Here is an 18,937-nt window from a genome sequence, read left to right as displayed (position 1 = left end):
GTGCGCTGCACCCCAAACACCCACATACACCCCCCTGCACCCGTGCACCGCCTCCTGCACCCCAAATATCCGTGCACATCCTCCTGCATCCTTGCACCGACTCCTGCACCCCAAATATTGGCACACACCCTCCTGCAGCCTTGCACCGACTCCTGCACCCCAAATATCCATGCACACCCTCCTGCACCCTTGCACTGCCTCCTGCACCCCAAATATCTGTGCACACCCTCCTGCACCCATGCACCGACTCCTGCCCCCCAAATATCTGTGTACACCCTCCTGCACCCATGCACCGACTCCTGCCCCCCAAATATCTGTGTACACCCTCCTGCACCCATGCACCGACTCCTGCACCCGAAATATCCATGCACACCCTCCTGCACCCATGCACCAACTCCTGCACCCGAAATATCCATGCACATCCTCCTGCACCCTTGCACTTCCTCCTACACCCCAAATATCCATGCACACCCTCCTGCACCCATGCACTTACTCCTGCACCCCAAATATCCATGCACACCCTCCTGCACCCATGCACCAACTCCTGCCCCCCCAATATGTGTACACCCTCCTGTACCCTTGCACTGACCCCCTGTACCCTAAATACCCTTGCAGCACCCCTTTGCACCCCAAACACCACTCTCCAGCACCCAAACGCCCACAGCACCCCTGGGCTGCGCACCCCAGCACCCCATGCAATCCCTCCCAGCACCCCAAAAGCTCACGCACACCCCTGCACCCCCCATGTCCTGGCTGCCCCTCCAAACTCTGAGGGATGCTTAAGGGTGCAAAGCCCGGTGCGTCCTCCCAGCCGGGTGTGAGGGAGCCTGGGCACATGGGGAGGGTGCGGCGTGGGGCCGCGGTGCCGTGGGGCAGAGCAGGGAGGGAGGGTTTTGGGGGGCAGACCCCCCCCAGACGGCTGCAGCGCCTGCCAGGGCATGGGGCAGTGCAATGGTTAAGCGTAGGAGGTTGTGCCGGGGCCACCGAGGAAGAGGAAGGAAATCTCGGCAGGAACAAGGACAGGGACAGGCCCAGGGCAGGGGCTGGCGACGCAGCCAGGACGTGCCGGGAGCACCGGCCGTGGCACCGGGACGAGCACCGGGGACAGGCGCTGGTGGCTCAGGGCACGGCGGGCAGGAGGGAGCCGGGATGGAGAAGGCAAGTGCTGCAGCCACTCAGCCGGTGGCCAAAACTTGTCCCCATCCCAGCGGGTGTCACCTCTCCGTCCCCTGGTGCCAGCCGGGCTGGGACGGGCAGACACCCCTGCTCCCCACAGCCCCCGCAGCCCCCGCCGCGCCAGGAGGAGTTTGAGGATGAGAAGGATGAGGATGAGGACGAGGACAAGGATGACGATGACGATGAAGACATGGCAGGGGACACCGAGGGCCTCGTGAGCTATGACGACTGCGTTGCCCGGCTGCTGGCGACGGTGGCCCGGCTGCACCGGAGAGCCGAGCAGCTGCAGCACCGCGTGGGCAGGTACCAGCACACAGCAGCCACGGGGCACCGGGTGCCACCACCGCCTGGTCCCCTCCACCTCTGCCCTTCGTCACCCCGCAGGGAGGATGAGGAGGGCTGGGAGGGCAGCGCCAGCCTCCCCGCCGCCTGCCCACAGCCCCGGTGCCTTGATGGCACGCTCGGCACTGCTGGCGGTATGGAAGGTGGGTGCGCCATGCCGTGCTGTGATGTCCTGTGCCGTGCCAGCGGCAGGGACCTGAGCGTGGCCGCCGTCCCGCTCCCCAGCCCATGGCCCCGACCTCTTTGCGGAGCTGCAGCACGCCGTGAGCTCACTGGAACGCGCCGTCTTCTCCCGGCACCGGTGGGCACCAGCGCGGCCCCTGCGTGGTGAGGAATGGGCGCAAGCGGCCAAGGTGAGCCACGCCAGCACGGCCAGCCCAGGCGCCACAGGGATGGGCACCGGCTGACCGACCCCGTTATTCCCAGAGGCTGGAGGAGCTGGACCGGGCACCAGGCTGGGCGGGGAGGGGGATGCACCCACGCCGGGGCCCGGAGGAGGCAGCGGGCGAGGGGCTGCCGGTGGAGGAGGCGGCGGTGGCGGCGGTGGCAGCGAGGAACGCGGCGCTGCGGGCGGCCCTGGGGCGCCGGGACGAGGAGCTGAGCCGGGTCACGGCCTCGCTGCGGGCGCTGCGGGGGGAGCGCGACCGGCTGCAGCAGAAGGTGGGTGCATGGGGAGGCGCAGCCCTGGTTCACCACCCGGGTGCCGCTGGTGCAGCCCCTGGGGCTCAGCCCGGTGCTGGGTGCAGGTGCAGGAGCTGCGGGATGCGCTGGCCAGGCTGGAGGAGCCGGGGGGCTCCGGCAGCGACACCCCCACGCTCAGCAGCCCCGCGGGGCAGGGGGAGCCCTGGTTGCCCCAGGTGAGTGTGGGGCTGGGGGGGCTGCAGCAGCGGCACAGGGCGGGCTCGGCGGGTGGGATCGGGGCTCTGCCTGTCCCCTCCGCAGGACCCGCCCCAGTGTGGCAATGGAGCTCAGCCCCACAGTGCTCAGCCCCACGGCACACAGCCCCACAGCCCCCTCTCCCCTCAACCCTCCGAGGGGCCCAGCCGGGAGCAGGAGGAGCAGGTGCAGCAGCTGCAGGGGTGAGTGTCCCCCTCAGCCCCTCGCCGGTGGGGAAACTGAGGCACGGCGCCAGGCCCCGGCGGTGCGGCTGAGCGCGGGTGCCGGCGGTGCCCAGGTGCCTAGGGAGGCTGCAGGAGGTGAACCGGCAGCTGGCGGCCGCGCTGCAGGAGTGCAAGAGCGATGCGGAGCGGCTCAGCATGGTGCTGGGCCAGCACGAGTCCCGCAGCACCGCCCTGCGCCTGGCCCTGCGCTGCAGGTGGGGACACCGGGGACATCGGGGACATGGTTTGGGGGGGACAGCCTGTGGTGCCGCGCTGAGCCCCTCTCCCTGCAGTGAGCGCTGCGGGGGGGCCTACGCCGCCCTCCTCGATGTGATGAAGGCGAAGCTGGGCAGGGAGGAGGAGGATGGTGCCCATGGCGGTGAGTGGCACTGGGGGGCTGGGGGTGCGAGGGAGATGATGGGGAGGACGCTGGGGGGATGCACGAGGGTGCTGGGGGATATCGGGGGATGCAGGGAGGATGCAGAGGGGATGCAGGAGGGGATGCAGGAGGAGGATGCAGGAGGGGATGCAGGAGAGGTGCAGTGGGATGCAGGAGTGGTACCAGGAGGATGCTTGGGGGAGGCAGGGAGGATGATGTGGCTATTGGGGGATGCAGGGAAGGTGCTGGGAGGATGCTGGGGAGCCCCAGCCCCCAGCACATCCCCATGGCACACACTGCGGGGGGCACCTGCCTGAACGATGCTCGCTCCTTGCCCAGGAGCCACAGGGGAGCCAGCACACCATGGATGTGGGTCCAGCCCCACAGCGATGCAGGGGCCGCAGCTCCCAGGGCAAGCAGAGCTGGACGGGCAGGAGGAGAGCGGGGACAGTGGCTCCCCAGGGCTGCCGAGGTACCGGGAAGATGGGGGGTCACAGTGGCTGAGCCGTCCCCGCGGTGGCACCGTGTCCACCCCAGCCATGACCCCGTTCCCCAGCACCCCAGCACCCCCTGCCATGGAGGAGGGGGCCCTTCGCGAGCACATTCGCCGACTGCGTGTGGAGCAGGCGGCCGTGGAGGCATCCCTGTGCGCCGCCCCGGTGCCCCCCCGCATTGGCACCCACCACGGCGAGGACGCCCGTGCCCGGGCCGAGCGGGTGCTGCGGGATGCCCGGGCTCTCCTGCCCAGCTGGAGGCGGCCAGACAAAGCGGAGCTGCTGCGGGACTTGGCGATGCTCAAGGTGAGATGCTGGGCGGGGGAAGGGGGAGCCGGATGCCTGGGTCCCTCCCCGGCTCTCTGTGGGGTCCAGGTTTTGAGCAGGGAAGAGCAGGGTGTGATGTGCGGTGGGAAGGACCGGGACCGAGGGACTGGGGCCGTGCCTCAGTTTCCCCCTGCCCTGCCAGGAGGCCATGGCCGACCTGAAGCTCCGGCTGCAGCTGGTGGAGAGGGAGAAGCGGGGACTGGAGGTGCTGGCGGCCGGGCAGGGGCCGCGGGAGGCTGCGCTGCTCCTGCTGCTCCAGCACCTGCAGCAGGAGCGGGACGGGAGGTCTGGCCGCCCCCCCAGCCCCTCCAGCAGCTCCAGCAGCAGCGAGGAGGTAAGGACGGCGCCCACCTCCCCTTGGGGACCCTCCTTGGGACCCCGGTGTCCCCAGGGATGGGACCCACCCCCAGACTCTGCAGGATGCCCAAACTGGCCGGATGGGAGCAGGGGCTCCCCAGCAGCCCCCAGATGTGGACAGGATGCGGGAAGAGCTGCTCTGCACCCTGGCCCGGTAAGAGCCCCGAGCGTCGTGCCGCGGTGCCGGCGCTGGCAGCACCGGGCCGGCTGCCACGCGGGTGTCTGTCCCCAGGGTGGAGGAGCTGCGCGGCCAGGCACAAGCCCTGGCGCTGGCCCTGGAGCAGAGCGGTGCCGCCAGCCGCGCGCAGCAGGCGCAATGCGGCACCATCACCACAGACTTCTTCCACGCTCACAGGTGGGCGAGAGGCAACACCCACCCCGAAAACGCGGTGCCTTCCTGCATGGCCTGGTAGCGCATCCCCCCTGCTTGCCCCACATGCACGGTCCCTTCCTGTACACCCCAAAAGCATGGTCCCTTCTCGCACACCCTCAAAGCCCTGTCCCGTGTTGCACATCCCCAATGCGTGGTCCCTACCTGCACACCCCAAAATTGCCGTCCCTTCCTGTACACCTCAAAAACACTGTCCCATCTTGCACATGCAAAATTGCGGTCCCTTCCTGCACACCCCAAAAGCGTGCTTTCTTCTTGCATACCCCCAAAATGCTGTCCCACCTTGCACATCCCTGATGCACAGTCCTTTCCTGCACATCTCAAAAATACAGTCCCGTATTGCACACCCCAAAAGTATGGCCCCACATTGCACCTCCCCAAACCACAGTCCCTTCCTGCAAACCCCAAAACCCCGGTCCCATCTTGCACGCCCCAAAATCGCGGTCCTTTCCTGCACACCCCAAAACTGCGATCCCATCTTGCACACCCAAAAAGCGCAGTCCCTTCCTGCACACCCCAAAACCGCGGTCGCATCTTGCGTGCCCCAAAAGCACAGTCCTTTCCTGCACACCCCAGAACCACGGTCCCATCTTGCATGCCCCAAAATCGCGGTCCTTTCCTGCACACCCCAGAACCACGATCCCATCTTGCACGCCCCAAAAGCGCGGTCCTTTCCTGCACACCCCAAACCCGCGGTCCCATCCTGCACACCCCTGATGCGCCGTCCCCTCCCGCACGCCCCAAGACCGCGGCTCCTCCTTGCAAACCCCCAAACCACGGTCCCCCCTGCCCGCGCGGTGCCCGGGGCGCGGTGTCGGGGCGCTGAGCGCGGTGCCCGCAGCGCGCTGGCCCTGGCGTACCGCGGCGCCCGGCGCAAGCAGGCGGCCCAGCTGCGGCGCCTGGAGGTGCAGGCAGCTGCCCTGCGCAGGCAGCACGCCCGGCGGGTGCAGGCGCTGGCCCGACGGCTGCAGAGCCTGGAGCAGGGGACAACCGACGGCGAGACCTGCATCTAGGGACACCCCGGTCACCCCCAAACACCTCCGTGCCGGGAGGTGGCTGCTGCATCCCCGGGGAGAATAAAGTGCTGATGCTCGTGGCTCTGCCAGCCCCGCCGTGTTTGGGGTTTTTAGGGGGTGTCAGGCAGCCGGATCCCTGGCTGGGTTCATCCCAGCGGGGCTGGGAACAAAGGCCGTGTCCCCCCCGCTCTCCCCGCTATCTGGCGGTGCAGATGAAGCCATTTCGTTATCCCTGACGTGGGATCAAAGGTGACGGTGGTGGCCGTGGCGGCGGGGGCCCATGCATATTCAGGAGGGAAGAGGAGCAGTGACCCCGAGCCGGGGGCAGCCTCGCCGAGCAGGGGGCGTCCCGGCAGTGGGGCTGTGCCGAGGGGGTGCCATGGGGAGGGGGGGCTGAATCTGGCAGCCCAAACCCCGGCACGACGGGGCACTTGGGCAGCAGGAGCTGGGCTGTGGGTCTCTGGCAGGGTGATGCACAGGGCTATGGGGCAGCCCAGGGCTCAGCCGTGCTGCAGCGCGGAGGGGAAACTGAGGCACGGAGCTCTAGATAGGCTAAAATGAGGCCTGCATCTCCCTGGAGAGATCCTGCAGCAGAGTTCAAGGCTCAGTGGATCGATATCCAGAGCCGTGGTGATGGAGAGGGATGCAGGGCTGTGGGCATGGAGGGATGCAGGGCTGCAGGATGCAGGGATGTGAGATGCAGGGATATGGGATGCAGGGCTGTGGGGATCCAGGGATCCGGGGATGCAGGGTTGTGGGGATGCAGGGATGTAGGGCTGTGGGATGCAGGGCTGCAGGGCTGTGGGATGCAGGGCTGCAGGAATGTGGGATGCAGGGATGCAGGGCTGTGGGATGCAGGGCTGTGGGATGCAAGGATGCAGGAATGTGGGATGCAGGGATGCAGGGCTGTGGGATGCAGGGATGCAGGAATGTGGGATGCTCGGCTCTGCCCAGCCCGGCTCGTGGGGGGGTCCTGGGGGCCGGTGGGGGCCGGTGACGGTGGCGTGGAGGGGCTGACCCGCAGGTTGAAGGTCAGGGCTCCGAGCTCAGACCCCTTTTCAGATTCAAATGTGTTCCTGGGGGCTTTGTGCGGGGTCAAGCTCCACCGAGAGCCGCATGAAAGGGTCGGGGCAGCCGGGGCGGCTTCGACCCTGGGTGCCAGGAGCAGGGGGAGGGCAAGGGGGACCCCGCCGCCACCCCCGCCCCAGCTGGCCGGGTTCCCCCGCTGCGTCTCGCTGACCCCAGGGCCAGACCGGGTCCCCCCAGGGGCACCGGCGTCCCCACCGTGCCCGGCGGCTGTGGGGGCCGCTGCTCACCCCCACATTCCCCCAGAAACCTGCAGCTCCCTGGGGAAGGCTCCACCTGCCAGTTCACAGTTTGGGACGCCGCCATTCTGGCCCGCTCCCTGCCTCAGTTTCCCCTCTGTGGAGCAGTGTGGGCTGCAGCAAAGCCCCCGGGCACCCTCAGCAGCAGCTGGTCCCCTGGGAGAGCAGAGCGGGTCCTGGGGGGCTACAAAACACCATCCTGGCCGGGGCCTGGCTGTGCCGGGAGCGATGGGAGCGGGAGGGCGGGGGGTGCGTGATTCACGTCCCCCCTGGGGAGGGAGCGTCCGGCCGTGCCTGGGTGGGGGCCGCAAGATCTGATATCCCAGGAATGCAGGGCAGGGAGCGGCGGCTGCGGCAGGGCGGGGGGGACGGGGGACAAGGGGGACCAGGGGCAAGGGGGACCAGGGGCACGGGGAGGTCACGTCTCCTTCAGGCCCTCGGCCGGGCTGGGGCCAAAACTGCAGCTCCACGGGGTGACCATGGGTGAGTGGGAGCCCGTGTGTGTCCGGTGCGCCCTGCCGCTGTTTGCACGCGCGTGTGCACTGCCGTGCATGGGGCTGCGTGTCCCGTGCACACGCGTGTGCAACTCAGCAGAGGCGCATTCGCCGCACCGGCACGCGATGGTGCGACCCGCACCGTGCCCAGGGTGCCGAGGAGCCGCGGCGCAGCCGGCCCCAGCGTCCCTTTGTCCTTCCCTGCGGCCGCCATTCGGCCCCGCAAGGTCACGGGAGCTGCAGGAGGGTCGGGACCCCCCCGGGACCCCCTCGGCCATGAGGGCCCCTTCACCCCCTGCCGCTCCGGAGCAGCTCCCGCCTGCCCTCGCCACCCCGGCACGCAGGCACATGCCCACACGCCCGCCGGCAGGATCCGGCCGCAGGAATGCGGCGCCGAGGAGCCCGGCCAGGGCTCAGCACCCTCGGCACCCCAGGGCAAACTGGGGCTGGGGGCTCTGCCAGCGGCTGCGGCGCCGGATCCTGCCTGAGGGCTGAAAATCTGGGGACTGGCCTAAAACCATGCGGGGGTGCCGGTCCCCATGGGGGTACACTGGGGACAGACAGACAGAGGGAGCCCCTGTGAAGCACCGCTGCCGGCAGCTCCCATGTAAATTCGGGAGAAGGCACAGCTGCCTCTAACTGGGATCCCAGTAACCACGCCAGGGCTGGTGGCACCGGCATCTGGCTCTGTGGTGGCACCAGAACCCAGCTCTCTGGTGGCACAGCCACCAACCTGCACATTTTGGCAAAGATTCCTCAATTGTCCCCCAGCCCAAAGGCTGTGGGGGAGCTGGGGCACACCGCTGCCCCCCGTCCCCACGCTGCAGCCGAGTCCAACCGACGCCGAGCCCGGAAACCTCCCCGAGTGCCGTGGGTGCCTCTGCCGTGCCGGAGCCTTCCCAGGGGCGTCGGGGCGGCACGAAACGCGCCGGCGGCTCCCGGGGGCCCTTTTGTGCGGCGGAGTCAGCGGAGCAGCGCGAGGAAGGAGGAATTCCTCCAGAGATCAAACGCCTTCGCCAACTGGACACCAACGTCAAAACAAACCCGGCTCCCACCGCGGGGCCGGGAGCCGCGCGGGGGAGAAGATCCAATTTCCTCCTTTGTTCCTGGATTATTATTTTTTGCAGGGGGTGAGGAGGCGGGGGAGCGGCAGGGAAAGGGCCATAAATCACAGGCTGACAGAAGAGAAAGGAGAAACGGGGCTGGCTGCAGGTGGGGGTGTCCCCCCCTGCCTGGACCGGGACCCCCCTGAGCCCGGGTGTTGCTCCCCGAGCCCGCGGCACTGGCCCCATGGCCGCGGCAGCAGGTACCTGGCAAGCAGAGATCCCTCCAGACAGCAGGAAATGGAGGTTTTATTTATGGCCGGAGCTGTAATCCCTCCACCTCTGCTGCACCCCAGCTCTGGGCTCAGTGCTTTGCTGTTGGTTTTTTTTAATATCCTGCCCATTTTGCTTTGCCGTAGCCCTGGTGGAGATGCTGGCCCTGGGTTGGGAATGCCAAGGACGGCGGCGCAAGGCGCCACGAAGGTCCCGGCAGCGCTCGGTCCAAGCCCGTCCCTGCAGCGTGGGCATCACCGGCTGCTCCGCTCGGCACTGGCACCAGCCTGGCCTGAGCTGGGACCGCAGCGTGGGGTCCCCCATGGGGACAGGGCTGACCCGAGGACACGCCAGAGGGGACAGGGCTGTGTGGGGGGCACTCAGCCCATCCCGCACCCCGCGTTCATGCCCTGCCCAACGGACTTTGCCACTGAAGTCAAGGTGAAAGGTGCGCTGCCGGGAGACACCGGGGCCACCGCGGCACAGCCAGGAGGAGAGTTTGGCCCGCGGGTGAAAGGCGAAGGCAGGGTGATACCGCGGGGCTGTTCCCGGGTCAAGCACCTTTCTGCAGGGTTTGTTTTTCCGTTAATGATTAACAAGGGCAGCAGCAGGCGGGCGCTGCGCTCCCGCAGCCCGCACCCCAGCCCACCCCTTCGCGCAGGGCTGACAAACTCTTACGGGTCCGACTTGATTAACCACATTACAAATGGATTTTACGGGGCTGCAGGCAGCCAGACCCCAACCGCATCCCCGTCCCAGGGGCTGTGCAGGGTGGCGGCACCCGAGGGACCCCGCATGCCACGGGAGCGCCCCACGGCGCAGCCCTCACGCCCCGCGCGAGACGAGGAGCCGCGGCCTCGTGCTGTTTGCAGTAATTAAAGATCCCGCTGGGGCTGTCGGCAAGAGGAGGGGATTGTCGATGCCGATGCCGACAGCTTGGCCACGGGCCAGGCGTGGGGGAATCGCTTCCCATCCTCCTGCCACGGCCCTGCGGCCCCGAACGGCGTCACGCCGCACCGCGACGCGGTGACCGAGCTCTGCCCACGCGTGACAGGGCGGCCGTGGGGCTCGGTCCTCGTCCCCGAGAGGACCCCGAGGCTCCGTGGTGAATATGCCCATCGCCGCATCCTGCAGTTGAGAGGTCACTTGCTGGGTGGGGGGACAAGGACTGCGGTCAGCACCGTAGCCATGACCGCAGCCATGCGCGGCATGGCCCGGCACACCGGGCTCCCGGTGCCGTGTCTGGCAGCACGAGGTGCCGCGTTCTCCCAGTGCCACCAAAGGGTCCCCAAAGGGTCACCAAAGGGCATTGGGCGGGCAGGGGGCCACATCCAGCCCCCTCCGCTGGCCAAACCGCCGGCTCTATAGCGGTGACCAGACCGCGGCTTCTCCCTGCCCGTGCCCGGTACCGCACCGGGGCCGTGCCCGGTACCGCACCGGGGCCGCCCCCGCCACCGCACCGGGGCCGCCCCCGCCACCTCGGGCACCACCGGCCCACGGAGCCGCCCAGCCCCGGCCGTGCCCAGCCCAGCCCCGCTCCGGCGCGGTGCAGCGGGGCTGCCCCCCCGGTCCCCCCCGCCCGGTTCCCGGGGGGCGGCCCCGGTGCTGCGGCGCGGCCGGGGCCGGGGCAGGACCCGGCGGGCGGCGAGCGGAAGGGGAGGAGGACGGGGAGGAGCATCCAGGGCGGCCACCGCGGCAGCGGCTGAACTTTGCTCTTTCGCGGGAGGCGGGGAGAGCCCCGGGGCTCGGCGGAGCGGGTCCCGCCGGTCCCGGACCGGGCTGCATGCAGCGGCGGCGGCGGCGGGGCCCGTAGGGGCGAGGGCGGGCCGGGCAGCGCCGCCTCCTCCTCCTCCTTCTCCTTCCCTGCCGGTGCCGCGGAGCGGAGGAGCCACCGGGGGCGGGCAGCGGCGGCCCCCGCATGCGGCCGAGCCCCGGGGCGGCCGCCGCGCCCGGAGCCGCCGCTCCCCGCGGGGGGATGCGCCGCGCCGCGCCCCGCTCCCGCCGCCGCAAAGTTTCCGCGGGGCCCCCCCGTTAACGGGGAGGCGGGAGAGAGCCCTGGGATAGAGAGAGAGGGGGGAGGAGGGGGGGGGTGGAACAAAACAAAACCAAGAAAACCCCATAAAAATCCCAAACCGGCCGCCGCCCCCCCCCCCCAAAAAAAAAGAAAAAAAACAAAAAACTTGCTCAACTCGTTCCGGGAGGCGCCGGGCGCCGCGTACCGGGCGCCGCTCCATGCGGCGGCGGGGCCGGCGCTGAGCCCCGGGGCCGCGGAGCCATGGCCATGGTGGCCGGGGGCTGGGGCGAGCCCAACGGCGGCGGCGGCGGCGGCGAGGAGGCGGCGTCCCCGGCGGGCGGCGGCAGCGACGCGGAGCACGGCGAGGAGGAGCGGGCCGGGGCGCCGGTGGACTGCGTGGTGTGCGGGGACAAGTCCAGCGGGAAGCACTACGGCGTCTTCACCTGCGAGGGCTGCAAGAGCTTCTTCAAGCGCAGCATCCGCAGGAACCTCAGCTACACCTGCAGGTAGGGCCGGGGGGGGGGTCGGGAGGGGGGGTCCCGGGGGTGGCAGGGCCGCGATCGGAGCTCTGCGGGTGGCCCCGGTTTGTCCCTGGCGTGGCTCTGCAGTGGCCCTTGTGCAGCTCCGCGCTGGCCCTGCTGTGGCTGCGTGCTGGCCCCGCTGCAGCGCTAACGGGGGCCACGATGCAGCTGCATGGGGTCGCCCAGTGTGTCACAGGGTCCCCCAGTGTGTCACAGGGTCCGCTGGTGCAGCACCCTCCGTGCTCTGCACCCCACACGAGCAGCCCCTCTGCCCGCTGCATCCCCGGGCGAACGGATGCCCCGGCTGCCTCGTCCCCTGGGCCGCGGGGCACAGCCGGTGTCCAGGTCCTTGCCATCGCCCAGCTCTGCTCCGGCATTAATTGCTTTCCAGGCTAATGCCTGAAAATGCGCCGTGACTGTGAGTCACTTTGGTCACGGCCGTTCTACCCGGCGAAAGCACCAGTGCGGCAGTGAGTATAATTTTAACCCGAGGTGTCAGCAGCCCGGCGTCCCGCGGGCGCTGACCCGCTGAGGTGCCGGGGAGAGGGGCTGCAGCCCCCGCCGGCCCCCACGCTCGGGCCAGCGCTGCAGCAGATCCAGGCCCACCAGCAGGACCAGGGGCTGACCCCTGTGAAGTTTGGAGCTGCAAATAACTCTGGAGTTTCTGCTGGGCTTGAAAGGAGCATCGGGCTGGCAGGGACATGTGGGGGACCCCGGCTCTGGGCTGATCCCAGGGAGGTAAATGTGGATATAGGGGCTCGCTCGCAGGTCTGGATCCACGTGCAGATGCTTCCAGCAGCGTTTGCTAAACCAGCGAGGCTGCTGCAAGGATGGCACTCACATCCCGGCCGTGGACACCCCGCAACCTGGCTGGGAATGGGGCACCCCACCTCTGCACCCCACTTTCTCCCCGCCCAAGGGAGTGCGGCTGCTTCGGGCTTCGTCTGATGGTGCTGAGCTGCTAAGGGAAGGGAAGGGGCAGCGCTGCTCCTGCGCTGGGAACCGTCTCCGCGCTGCCTTGCTCTCGTTTGGGCGGCCTAGATTCGTCCTCCCCCGTGCGCAGCATCTCCTCTCCCGGCAGCTCCCGGCACCGGCGCTGCCGGGTCCTGGCTGACGTCAGCCGAGCCGCTCGTGGCCACGGAGCTGCCGCTGTGGGGCTCAGCGTTCGGTTCCCGGTGCCCCCGGTCCTGCAGCATCCTCCCCATCGCCCGCCGTGGACGCAGCGTGTGCGGAGGCAGCGTGTGCGCCACCCCTGGCCCTGCCTCAGTTTCCCCATCTGATGAGCAGGATCTGGCCAGCGGACTCAACCGGGCGGCTGTTTGGGATTAATGATTTGAAGATGGGGGAGACATATGGCTTTTGAGAAATTCCAGTTTCCTGGAAACAAAGGAAAGGCCAAATCGGGGCTCTGTGTCCCAGATGCTGCTGAGGTGCGGGGGTGATGGGGGGATTTGCTGGGCTGCGAGCATCCAAGATTTTATCCTGTGCTTGTCACTGGGATCTGGGCACCTACTTCAGGTGGTTTGTTTTGTTTTGTTTTGTTTTTTTCCCCCACTTTGCACTGGGAAGTGGTTCAGTGCAATAGAAAAATGTGTGTTTTCCAAGTAGGGAGTAAAGTGTTGGAGGGGCCGGGAACAATGCTCCCCCGGCATCTGCTTTGTTCAAGGAGTCAAAAGCAGCACCGAGCCAAGATTGCTCTAATTTGAATATTAAAAGTGAGTTGGATTCAGTTTAGTTCTTGCACTAAATAATTACATGTTCTAATTACATAATTAGCACAGTATACGCCTTTTGTATTCTCACAGTTTCCCAGGTCGCTGCAGCCCTGTCAGTTGGGAAACTCGCTCCGAGCTGCTGGCGGGAGCCGAAGTGATTTTGGGGGGTTTTCCTGGTGCTGGGGACGGTGCCCAGAGGCCCCGGTGAGGGTCAGCGGGATCCCCGGCGGCAGCTTTGGCCGCGGTGCCGGCAGCGTTGCCCCCGCCGCGGCGCGGGCGGCTGATGAAGATGTAACGTGACGTTTTGATGAGCTATCGCTTCTCCGCTGGAAGAACTTTTTTTTTTTTTTTATCAGCAACACGTTTGAAAATGTGCTAAGCGCAGTGGTGATGTTCGGGGTGAATTAATGCGGGTTTGAGCGCGGCGGGAATCCCCGCCTGTCTCGCCTCTGGAGCCGTGTAGGGATGAGGAGATTCGTGTCGGGATTCCCAGGCAGAGCTGAGCTGCTGCCGGACACCGGCCCTGCCTGCGCCTCCCTGCCTACTGCTTTATGCACCTTAATATATTGCTGTTTTGCCGAAAATCCCCTTTCCTCCCTGTTTGCTGCAGCAGCCTTTGGGTGGGATGCGAGCGCCCGGTGTCGCCCGTTTCCCACTGCGTCCCTTGGCCGGGCGGAGACCGCGAGTGGCCCCAAGAATTGGGGCTGGGGGAGTTTGGATGATAACGATGCTGTTCGGGAATGTGTCTGGCAGCCTGTCTCAGCCTGTCTCTCCGCGCGATGCCGCAGGAGCAGAGGTCGGCGGCTGCTTTTGGTGGTGGCCGGTGCCCCGCTGCGTGATGCCGGGGCTACCGGGTGCCCGCGGCTCCTTGCCGGGGGTGGGCATGGTGTCCTTGCAGTCTCCAAGGTTGCTCAGGGGGTGAAGCGTCCCCCGGCCGGTGCAGACCCCATGCTGTTTACCACTGCTCCGGAGCCACCGGGTTTTGCTTTGCCACGCTCGCAGGGTCCGGTCGAGGATGTGGGGGCCGTGCCACCGCCACGGGGACACCTGCAAGCGCTCGGTGCCCAAGGGGCCGCGGGCTCAGCAGCCCCGACCCATAGGAAATAGTTGAAATTCCTTACACGTCTGGCAGGGCGGCCGGGGGCTGCTCAGCTGCATCCCCCCCACGTGCCAGGACATGGCACATCGCTCCGCGGCACCGGTCCCTGCGTGTCCCCGCGGGCGGGGGTCTCTCCGGCTTTCCTGCAGCCCTGGGTATCGCCGGCAGCGCGAACCGGCAGCCCCCGCTGTAGGAAATCGCCGTTTCCATAGCATCTGTGTGCAGACGGGCAGCGCCAGTGTCTGCACGCCGTGGCACGGCCGCGAGGGGCTGTGCCGGGGGGCGGCGGGGGGGTGGGTGGCCGAGCAGCTCAGGGGGTGCAGGGACCCCCGATAGCGTCACGTCGTTCCTCCCCAGACCCTCATCTTGCCCGGTCCTGCCCGCAGGTCCAACCGCGACTGCCAGATCGACCAGCACCACCGCAACCAATGCCAGTACTGCCGCCTGAAGAAGTGCTTCCGCGTGGGGATGAGGAAGGAAGGTGAGGCCAGCGCCGCGGGGACAGGGACGGTCCCCGAAGGGTCCCGGTGAATCCCAGGGCTGCTCCCGCTGTCCCCTGTGCTCTCCCACCTCTCTGGGAACCCTGTTTGCATCAAAACCCCCGTTTGCCCCTTTTTTCTGTTTTTTTCCGCCTTGAATCGCCCCCGGCGCTGGCAGCGCAGGTGGTGTTTGTTTGGAAAAGCCTTGAGCTGATAAGGTGACACACCTGGTGCCGGGACAGCGCCGGTGCCGCAGGCGCGGTGCAGGTCGGCTGGAACAAACAAATCCCCGTGCGAATGCGTTTCGCTCCCCATCGCCTGGGGGTGCAAACCCCAGATGCTTCCCAGGCTGCTGCAAGGGTTTAGCCTGAAATCGCGAATCCCCGTGGCTGGTCGCGGCTGTGCCGAGGTGCACGCGTGGGGATGGAGATGCCGGGGCTCTGCCGCGGTGCCGGGGCTGCGCGGCGGCAGGTGGCATTAATGCGAGGAGCCGGGGGGGAAGGATACTGGAAGCAGGACAGTAATTCCCTCCTTTCCAGAGGAGTCGAGATGGCATTATTGCCACTTAGCATGATTTAGAGCTCTCATTTAAGTGGCTCATGAACAGCCCATAAATTAATTACTAGGGACTGAGCAAATAGTGGGCGCTAATGGGAGAGGGGGGGGGAGCTGAAAAATGGCTCTCCCTGAATGCAATTAGGAAGGGGAGTGCCCCAGGGTTAACGACGCTTCCAAGATGGACGTTTTATTTGCAAATAACTGATCGCCGCTGCGCCATGACCTTGGGCAGCAGTCGCCCTGCTCCGCTGCGGCCGCGCTGGCACTGCCAGGTCCTTGCAGAGGAGGAGGTGACACGGACGCTGTCCCGGCGCTGGCCATGGCCAAGCTGCGGCACCGGCAGCCTGGGAGCTGAATCGCTGGGATGCTAAATAGATGGGTGCAGAGCTTGCGGGTGGCACCCACCACCTCCCTCTTCCCAAAAGCTGCTTGTTGTTCCTTGGGGTGGCAGGATCCAGGGATGCCGGATGGGTGGTGGGAGCATCCCCGTCCATCCTCACCCCATACGGGGCTGGGGAGCCCCATGTGCCCCCTGGGGCGGGATGGGGGATGCAGGAGGATGTGGGGTGCGGATGCAAGGAGACTCCTACTCTCGTAGAGTCATTCAGGATCATGGAGTCCAACTGTTACCCCACCCCATGTCCCTGAGAACCTCATCTCCGTCTGTCCAACCCCTCCAGGGATGGCGACTCCAGCACTGCCCTGGGCAGCCTGTTCCAATGCCCCACAGCCCTTGGGGGAAGAAATTGTTCCCCAGATCCAACCTCAACCTCCCCTGGCGCAACTTGAGGCCATTTCTTTGCTAAACCCCCCAGCTCCCTCAGCCGCTCCCGTCACCCTTGTGCTCCAGCCCCTCACCAGCTCCGTTCCCTTCTCTCAACTCGCCTCAGCACCTCAAGGGCTTTCTTGGCATGAGGGGCCCCCAAAACTGACCCAAATATCCTCCTCTCCCCCCACAGCCGTGCAGCGGGGCCGGATCCCCCCCACGCACTCCAGCACCAGCCCCACCACCATGCCCAGCGGCGAATATTTCAACGGGCAGCCGGTCTCGGAGCTCATCTCCCAGCTCCTGCGCGCCGAGCCCTACCCGGCCGCCCGCTACGGCTCGCAGTACGCGCAGCAGGGCAGCGTCATGGGCATCGACAACATCTGCGAGCTGGCCGCCCGCCTCCTCTTCAGCACGGTGGAATGGGCCCGCAACATCCCTTTTTTCCCCGAGCTGCCCGTCTCTGACCAAGTCGCCTTGCTCCGGCTCAGCTGGAGCGAGCTCTTCGTGCTCAACGCGGCGCAGTCGGCGCTGCCGCTGCACATGGCCCCGCTGCTGGCGGCCGCCGGCTTCCACGCCTCCCCCATGTCGGCCGACCGCGTCGTCTCCTTCATGGACCAGATCCGCATCTTCCAGGACCAGGTGGAGAAGCTCAACCGGCTCCAGGTGGACTCGGCCGAGTACAGCTGCCTCAAAGCCATCGCGCTCTTCACGCCGGGTACGTTGGCGCTGTCCCCGGCTCTGCCCCCCGTGGGAAGCATCAGCCCCCCCAGTTCCCTGGGGGGTTGGGGTCCGGGGAGCATCGTGTGGCTCTTGGGGGAGGTGGCAGAGTCCTCGTGCCCTGGCGCTTCTCTGCTGTGGTTTGCAGCATCCCGGCTTGTCCGTCTGGGTGCAGGGATGAGCTTCCCAGCGTGATGGGAATGGGACCAGCAGGAGCAAAACTACCCCCTGTGCACCCCGGGGGGGTCTTGGGGAGCCCTGTCCCTTGCTTATGCCCCAGAGGTGCCTGGTCCTTCCTGGTGGGGATGAGCCTGCAGCAGCCGGGCCACTCTGAGCCGTGATCTCACACCGTGCTGCAGCCAGCTGCATCCCTAATTTATAGAATAGAGTCACAGAATTATAGAATAATAGAAAAATTTTATTGCAAGAAAACTTCAGGATCATCAAGTCCAACTGTTACCCACCCCCGGCACTGCCCCATGTCCTGAGAACCTCACGTCCGTCTGTCCAACCCCTCCAGGGATGGTGACTCCACCACTGCCCTGGGCAGCCTGTTCCAATGCCCCACAGCCCTTTGGGGAAGAAATTGTTCCCCAGATCCAACCTCAACCTCCCCTGGCGCAACTTGAGGCCGTTTCCTCTGGTCCTGGCGCTTGTTCCTGGGGAGCAGAGCCCGACCCCCCCCTGGCTCCAAGCTCCTTCCAGGCAGTTGCAGACACTGACCCTTCTCCATCTCACCCTCACAGACGCCTGCGGCCTCTCGGACCCGGCGCACGTGGAGAGCTTGCAGGAGAAGGCGCAGGTGGCCCTGACCGAGTACGTGCGCTCGCAATACCCGTCGCAGCCCCAGCGCTTTGGGCGGCTGCTGCTGCGGCTGCCGGCGCTGCGGGCCGTGCCCGCCGCCCTCATCTCCCAGCTCTTCTTCATGCGGCTGGTGGGGAAAACCCCCATCGAAACGCTAATCAGGGACATGCTGCTGTCCGGGAGCACCTTCAACTGGCCCTACGGGACAGGGCAGTAGGGGACGGAGCCTCTTCCCTTGGGGACACGCAGCAAACGGACCTGGATGCCCTCCCCGGGAGCCCCGAACTGCGACATCCCCCCATCCCGCAGCATCTCGTAGCTCGTCCGTCCCCCCGAAAGCAGCGGGGTCATGGTGTACCCTCTGAAAGCCGAAGGTACCGGCCGTGCTGCTGCTGTTGGACACCAAATTCTTCTGTACCCCCCTGAAGCGGAGCTCCCCGGCCCCCATGTTCCCCGCCTCGGGGACCTTGGAGCATCCCTGGGGCTGGTACCTCGCTCTGTCCCTGCGTTGGAGCTCGGGGAGGGGGACACCAGGACACCGTTCTCCGGCTGCCCCTCCAAATCTGAATTTCAGATGATGGGAGGTCACACCAGCCAGGACCCCCTGCCTCTGTCTCCCCGCCCCATCCTGGCAATTGTGGAAAAAGGGTCATTTTAAAGCCCCTTTTTGCCCCAGCCAGGGGTGCCCTGTCCCCCCCGGGCCATATCCAGCCTCAAGGACTGAAGGGCTGAGCTTGGAGCAGCCTGTTTTTGGGGACCTGGTCCCAGAGCCCCCCCAGCACTTTGCAGCGAAGCATCTCCACTGTTGGGGCACAGGGAGAGGATGGGGGGGCCATGCATCACGCAGGGTGCAAACCAAGCGGTCCTTCCCCACTGCCTCAATCGGTGCTTTGACCCCCCCAGGACTGGCTCCAGCACCCACCAGCATCCCCACCCTGGGGGAGGTGGGTGCCAGCATCCCCCTCTTCACCCTCGCTACGTTCCTGTGCCTCATTATTTTTTTTTTTAAGCCAGGTTTGGGGGAGAAAGGAGATGTTGGGGGGACCAAAATTGGGCTGGAAAGGGGGTGATGCTGCCAAGGGGCCGGGGGGGGGTCATTGTCCCCAGGGCTGAGCGGGATGAAGGGACACACGGTGGCATGGGGGACACCTCCCCGCCTCTGGGCTCTGCTTCTCAGGGGCAGGTTTAACCCAGGGGGGAATTTGTCATTTAGATTGATTCACTGAAAATATAATCCTTGTTCAATGATACTAAACAAATTAACTGAAGTCAATAAAAAGATGTTTCTTACAACGCCGAGGATCAGCTCATCCTGCAGCAATGCTCAAGCCCACTCCAGGGGAATTGGGGGGGAGATATAATCCCCTCAAATTAAGCCCTATAAGGTACCTAAGAATGGACGGTTTTTTGGAAATCCTGGGGATGTTGAGGGGCCCTGGGTGATGTTCCTGAACACAGGGGTCCCTTGGGAATAAACCCTGTTTGCTGGGGAAGAACGGGCTCAGGAGCAAGAAGGGGAGCAGGAGCCAGCACACAGGTTTGTA

At 66.4% G+C, this 18,937-nt stretch overlaps 2 protein-coding genes across 5 annotated transcripts; both read left to right on the top strand.

Moving 5' to 3' along the window:
- The first annotated feature begins 1,028 nt into the window (after window positions 1-1,028).
- USHBP1 (USH1 protein network component harmonin binding protein 1) lies at window positions 1,029-5,633 on the top strand. Of its 4 annotated transcripts, XM_065652608.1 has the most exons (15): window positions 1,029-1,158; window positions 1,277-1,479; window positions 1,561-1,661; window positions 1,744-1,871; window positions 1,945-2,178; window positions 2,265-2,375; window positions 2,461-2,597; window positions 2,693-2,833; window positions 2,912-2,997; window positions 3,337-3,469; window positions 3,554-3,797; window positions 3,961-4,152; window positions 4,238-4,329; window positions 4,408-4,530; window positions 5,408-5,633. In XM_065652608.1, the coding sequence occupies exons 1-15, from the start codon at window positions 1,150-1,152 to the stop codon at window positions 5,577-5,579; spliced, it is 2,106 nt and encodes a 701-aa protein (XP_065508680.1). In that variant the 5' UTR covers window positions 1,029-1,149; the 3' UTR covers window positions 5,580-5,633. The 4 variants fall into 4 exon arrangements, with proteins under 4 accessions (XP_065508680.1, XP_065508679.1, XP_065508678.1 ...); XM_065652607.1 differs by having other exon boundaries at window positions 2,521-2,597; window positions 3,337-3,797; XM_065652606.1 differs by having other exon boundaries at window positions 3,337-3,797.
- Window positions 5,634-10,449: 4,816 nt separating this feature from the next.
- Window positions 10,450-18,448, top strand: NR2F6 (nuclear receptor subfamily 2 group F member 6). The gene is made up of 4 exons (XM_065652380.1): window positions 10,450-11,237; window positions 14,453-14,547; window positions 16,063-16,587; window positions 17,336-18,448. The coding sequence occupies exons 1-4, from the start codon at window positions 10,993-10,995 to the stop codon at window positions 17,608-17,610; spliced, it is 1,140 nt and encodes a 379-aa protein (XP_065508452.1). The 5' UTR covers window positions 10,450-10,992; the 3' UTR covers window positions 17,611-18,448.
- Window positions 18,449-18,937: the final 489 nt, after the last annotated feature.

Source organism: Caloenas nicobarica, chromosome 27 (genome assembly GCF_036013445.1).
Source record: "Caloenas nicobarica isolate bCalNic1 chromosome 27, bCalNic1.hap1, whole genome shotgun sequence".
Classification (NCBI taxonomy): domain Eukaryota; kingdom Metazoa; phylum Chordata; class Aves; order Columbiformes; family Columbidae; genus Caloenas; species Caloenas nicobarica.
The sequence above is the reverse complement of the archived record's forward strand: the minus strand, read 5'-3'. Positions and strand labels throughout refer to the sequence as shown.

Bases quoted from the DNA above. Each gene is read 5' to 3' on its own strand.
- NR2F6 (XM_065652380.1), top strand. From the start codon at position 10,993: ATGGCCATGGTGGCCGGGGGCTGGGGCGAGCCCAACGGCGGCGGCGGC. The intron at 14,548-16,062 runs GTGAGGCCAGCG...CTCCCCCCACAG, and splicing joins CGTGGGGATGAGGAAGGAAG to CCGTGCAGCGGGGCCGGATC. The intron at 16,588-17,335 runs GTACGTTGGCGC...TCACCCTCACAG, and splicing joins CATCGCGCTCTTCACGCCGG to ACGCCTGCGGCCTCTCGGAC.
- USHBP1 (XM_065652606.1), top strand. The intron at 1,662-1,743 runs GTGGGTGCGCCA...CCCGCTCCCCAG, and splicing joins CACTGCTGGCGGTATGGAAG to CCCATGGCCCCGACCTCTTT. The intron at 1,872-1,944 runs GTGAGCCACGCC...CGTTATTCCCAG, and splicing joins AATGGGCGCAAGCGGCCAAG to AGGCTGGAGGAGCTGGACCG.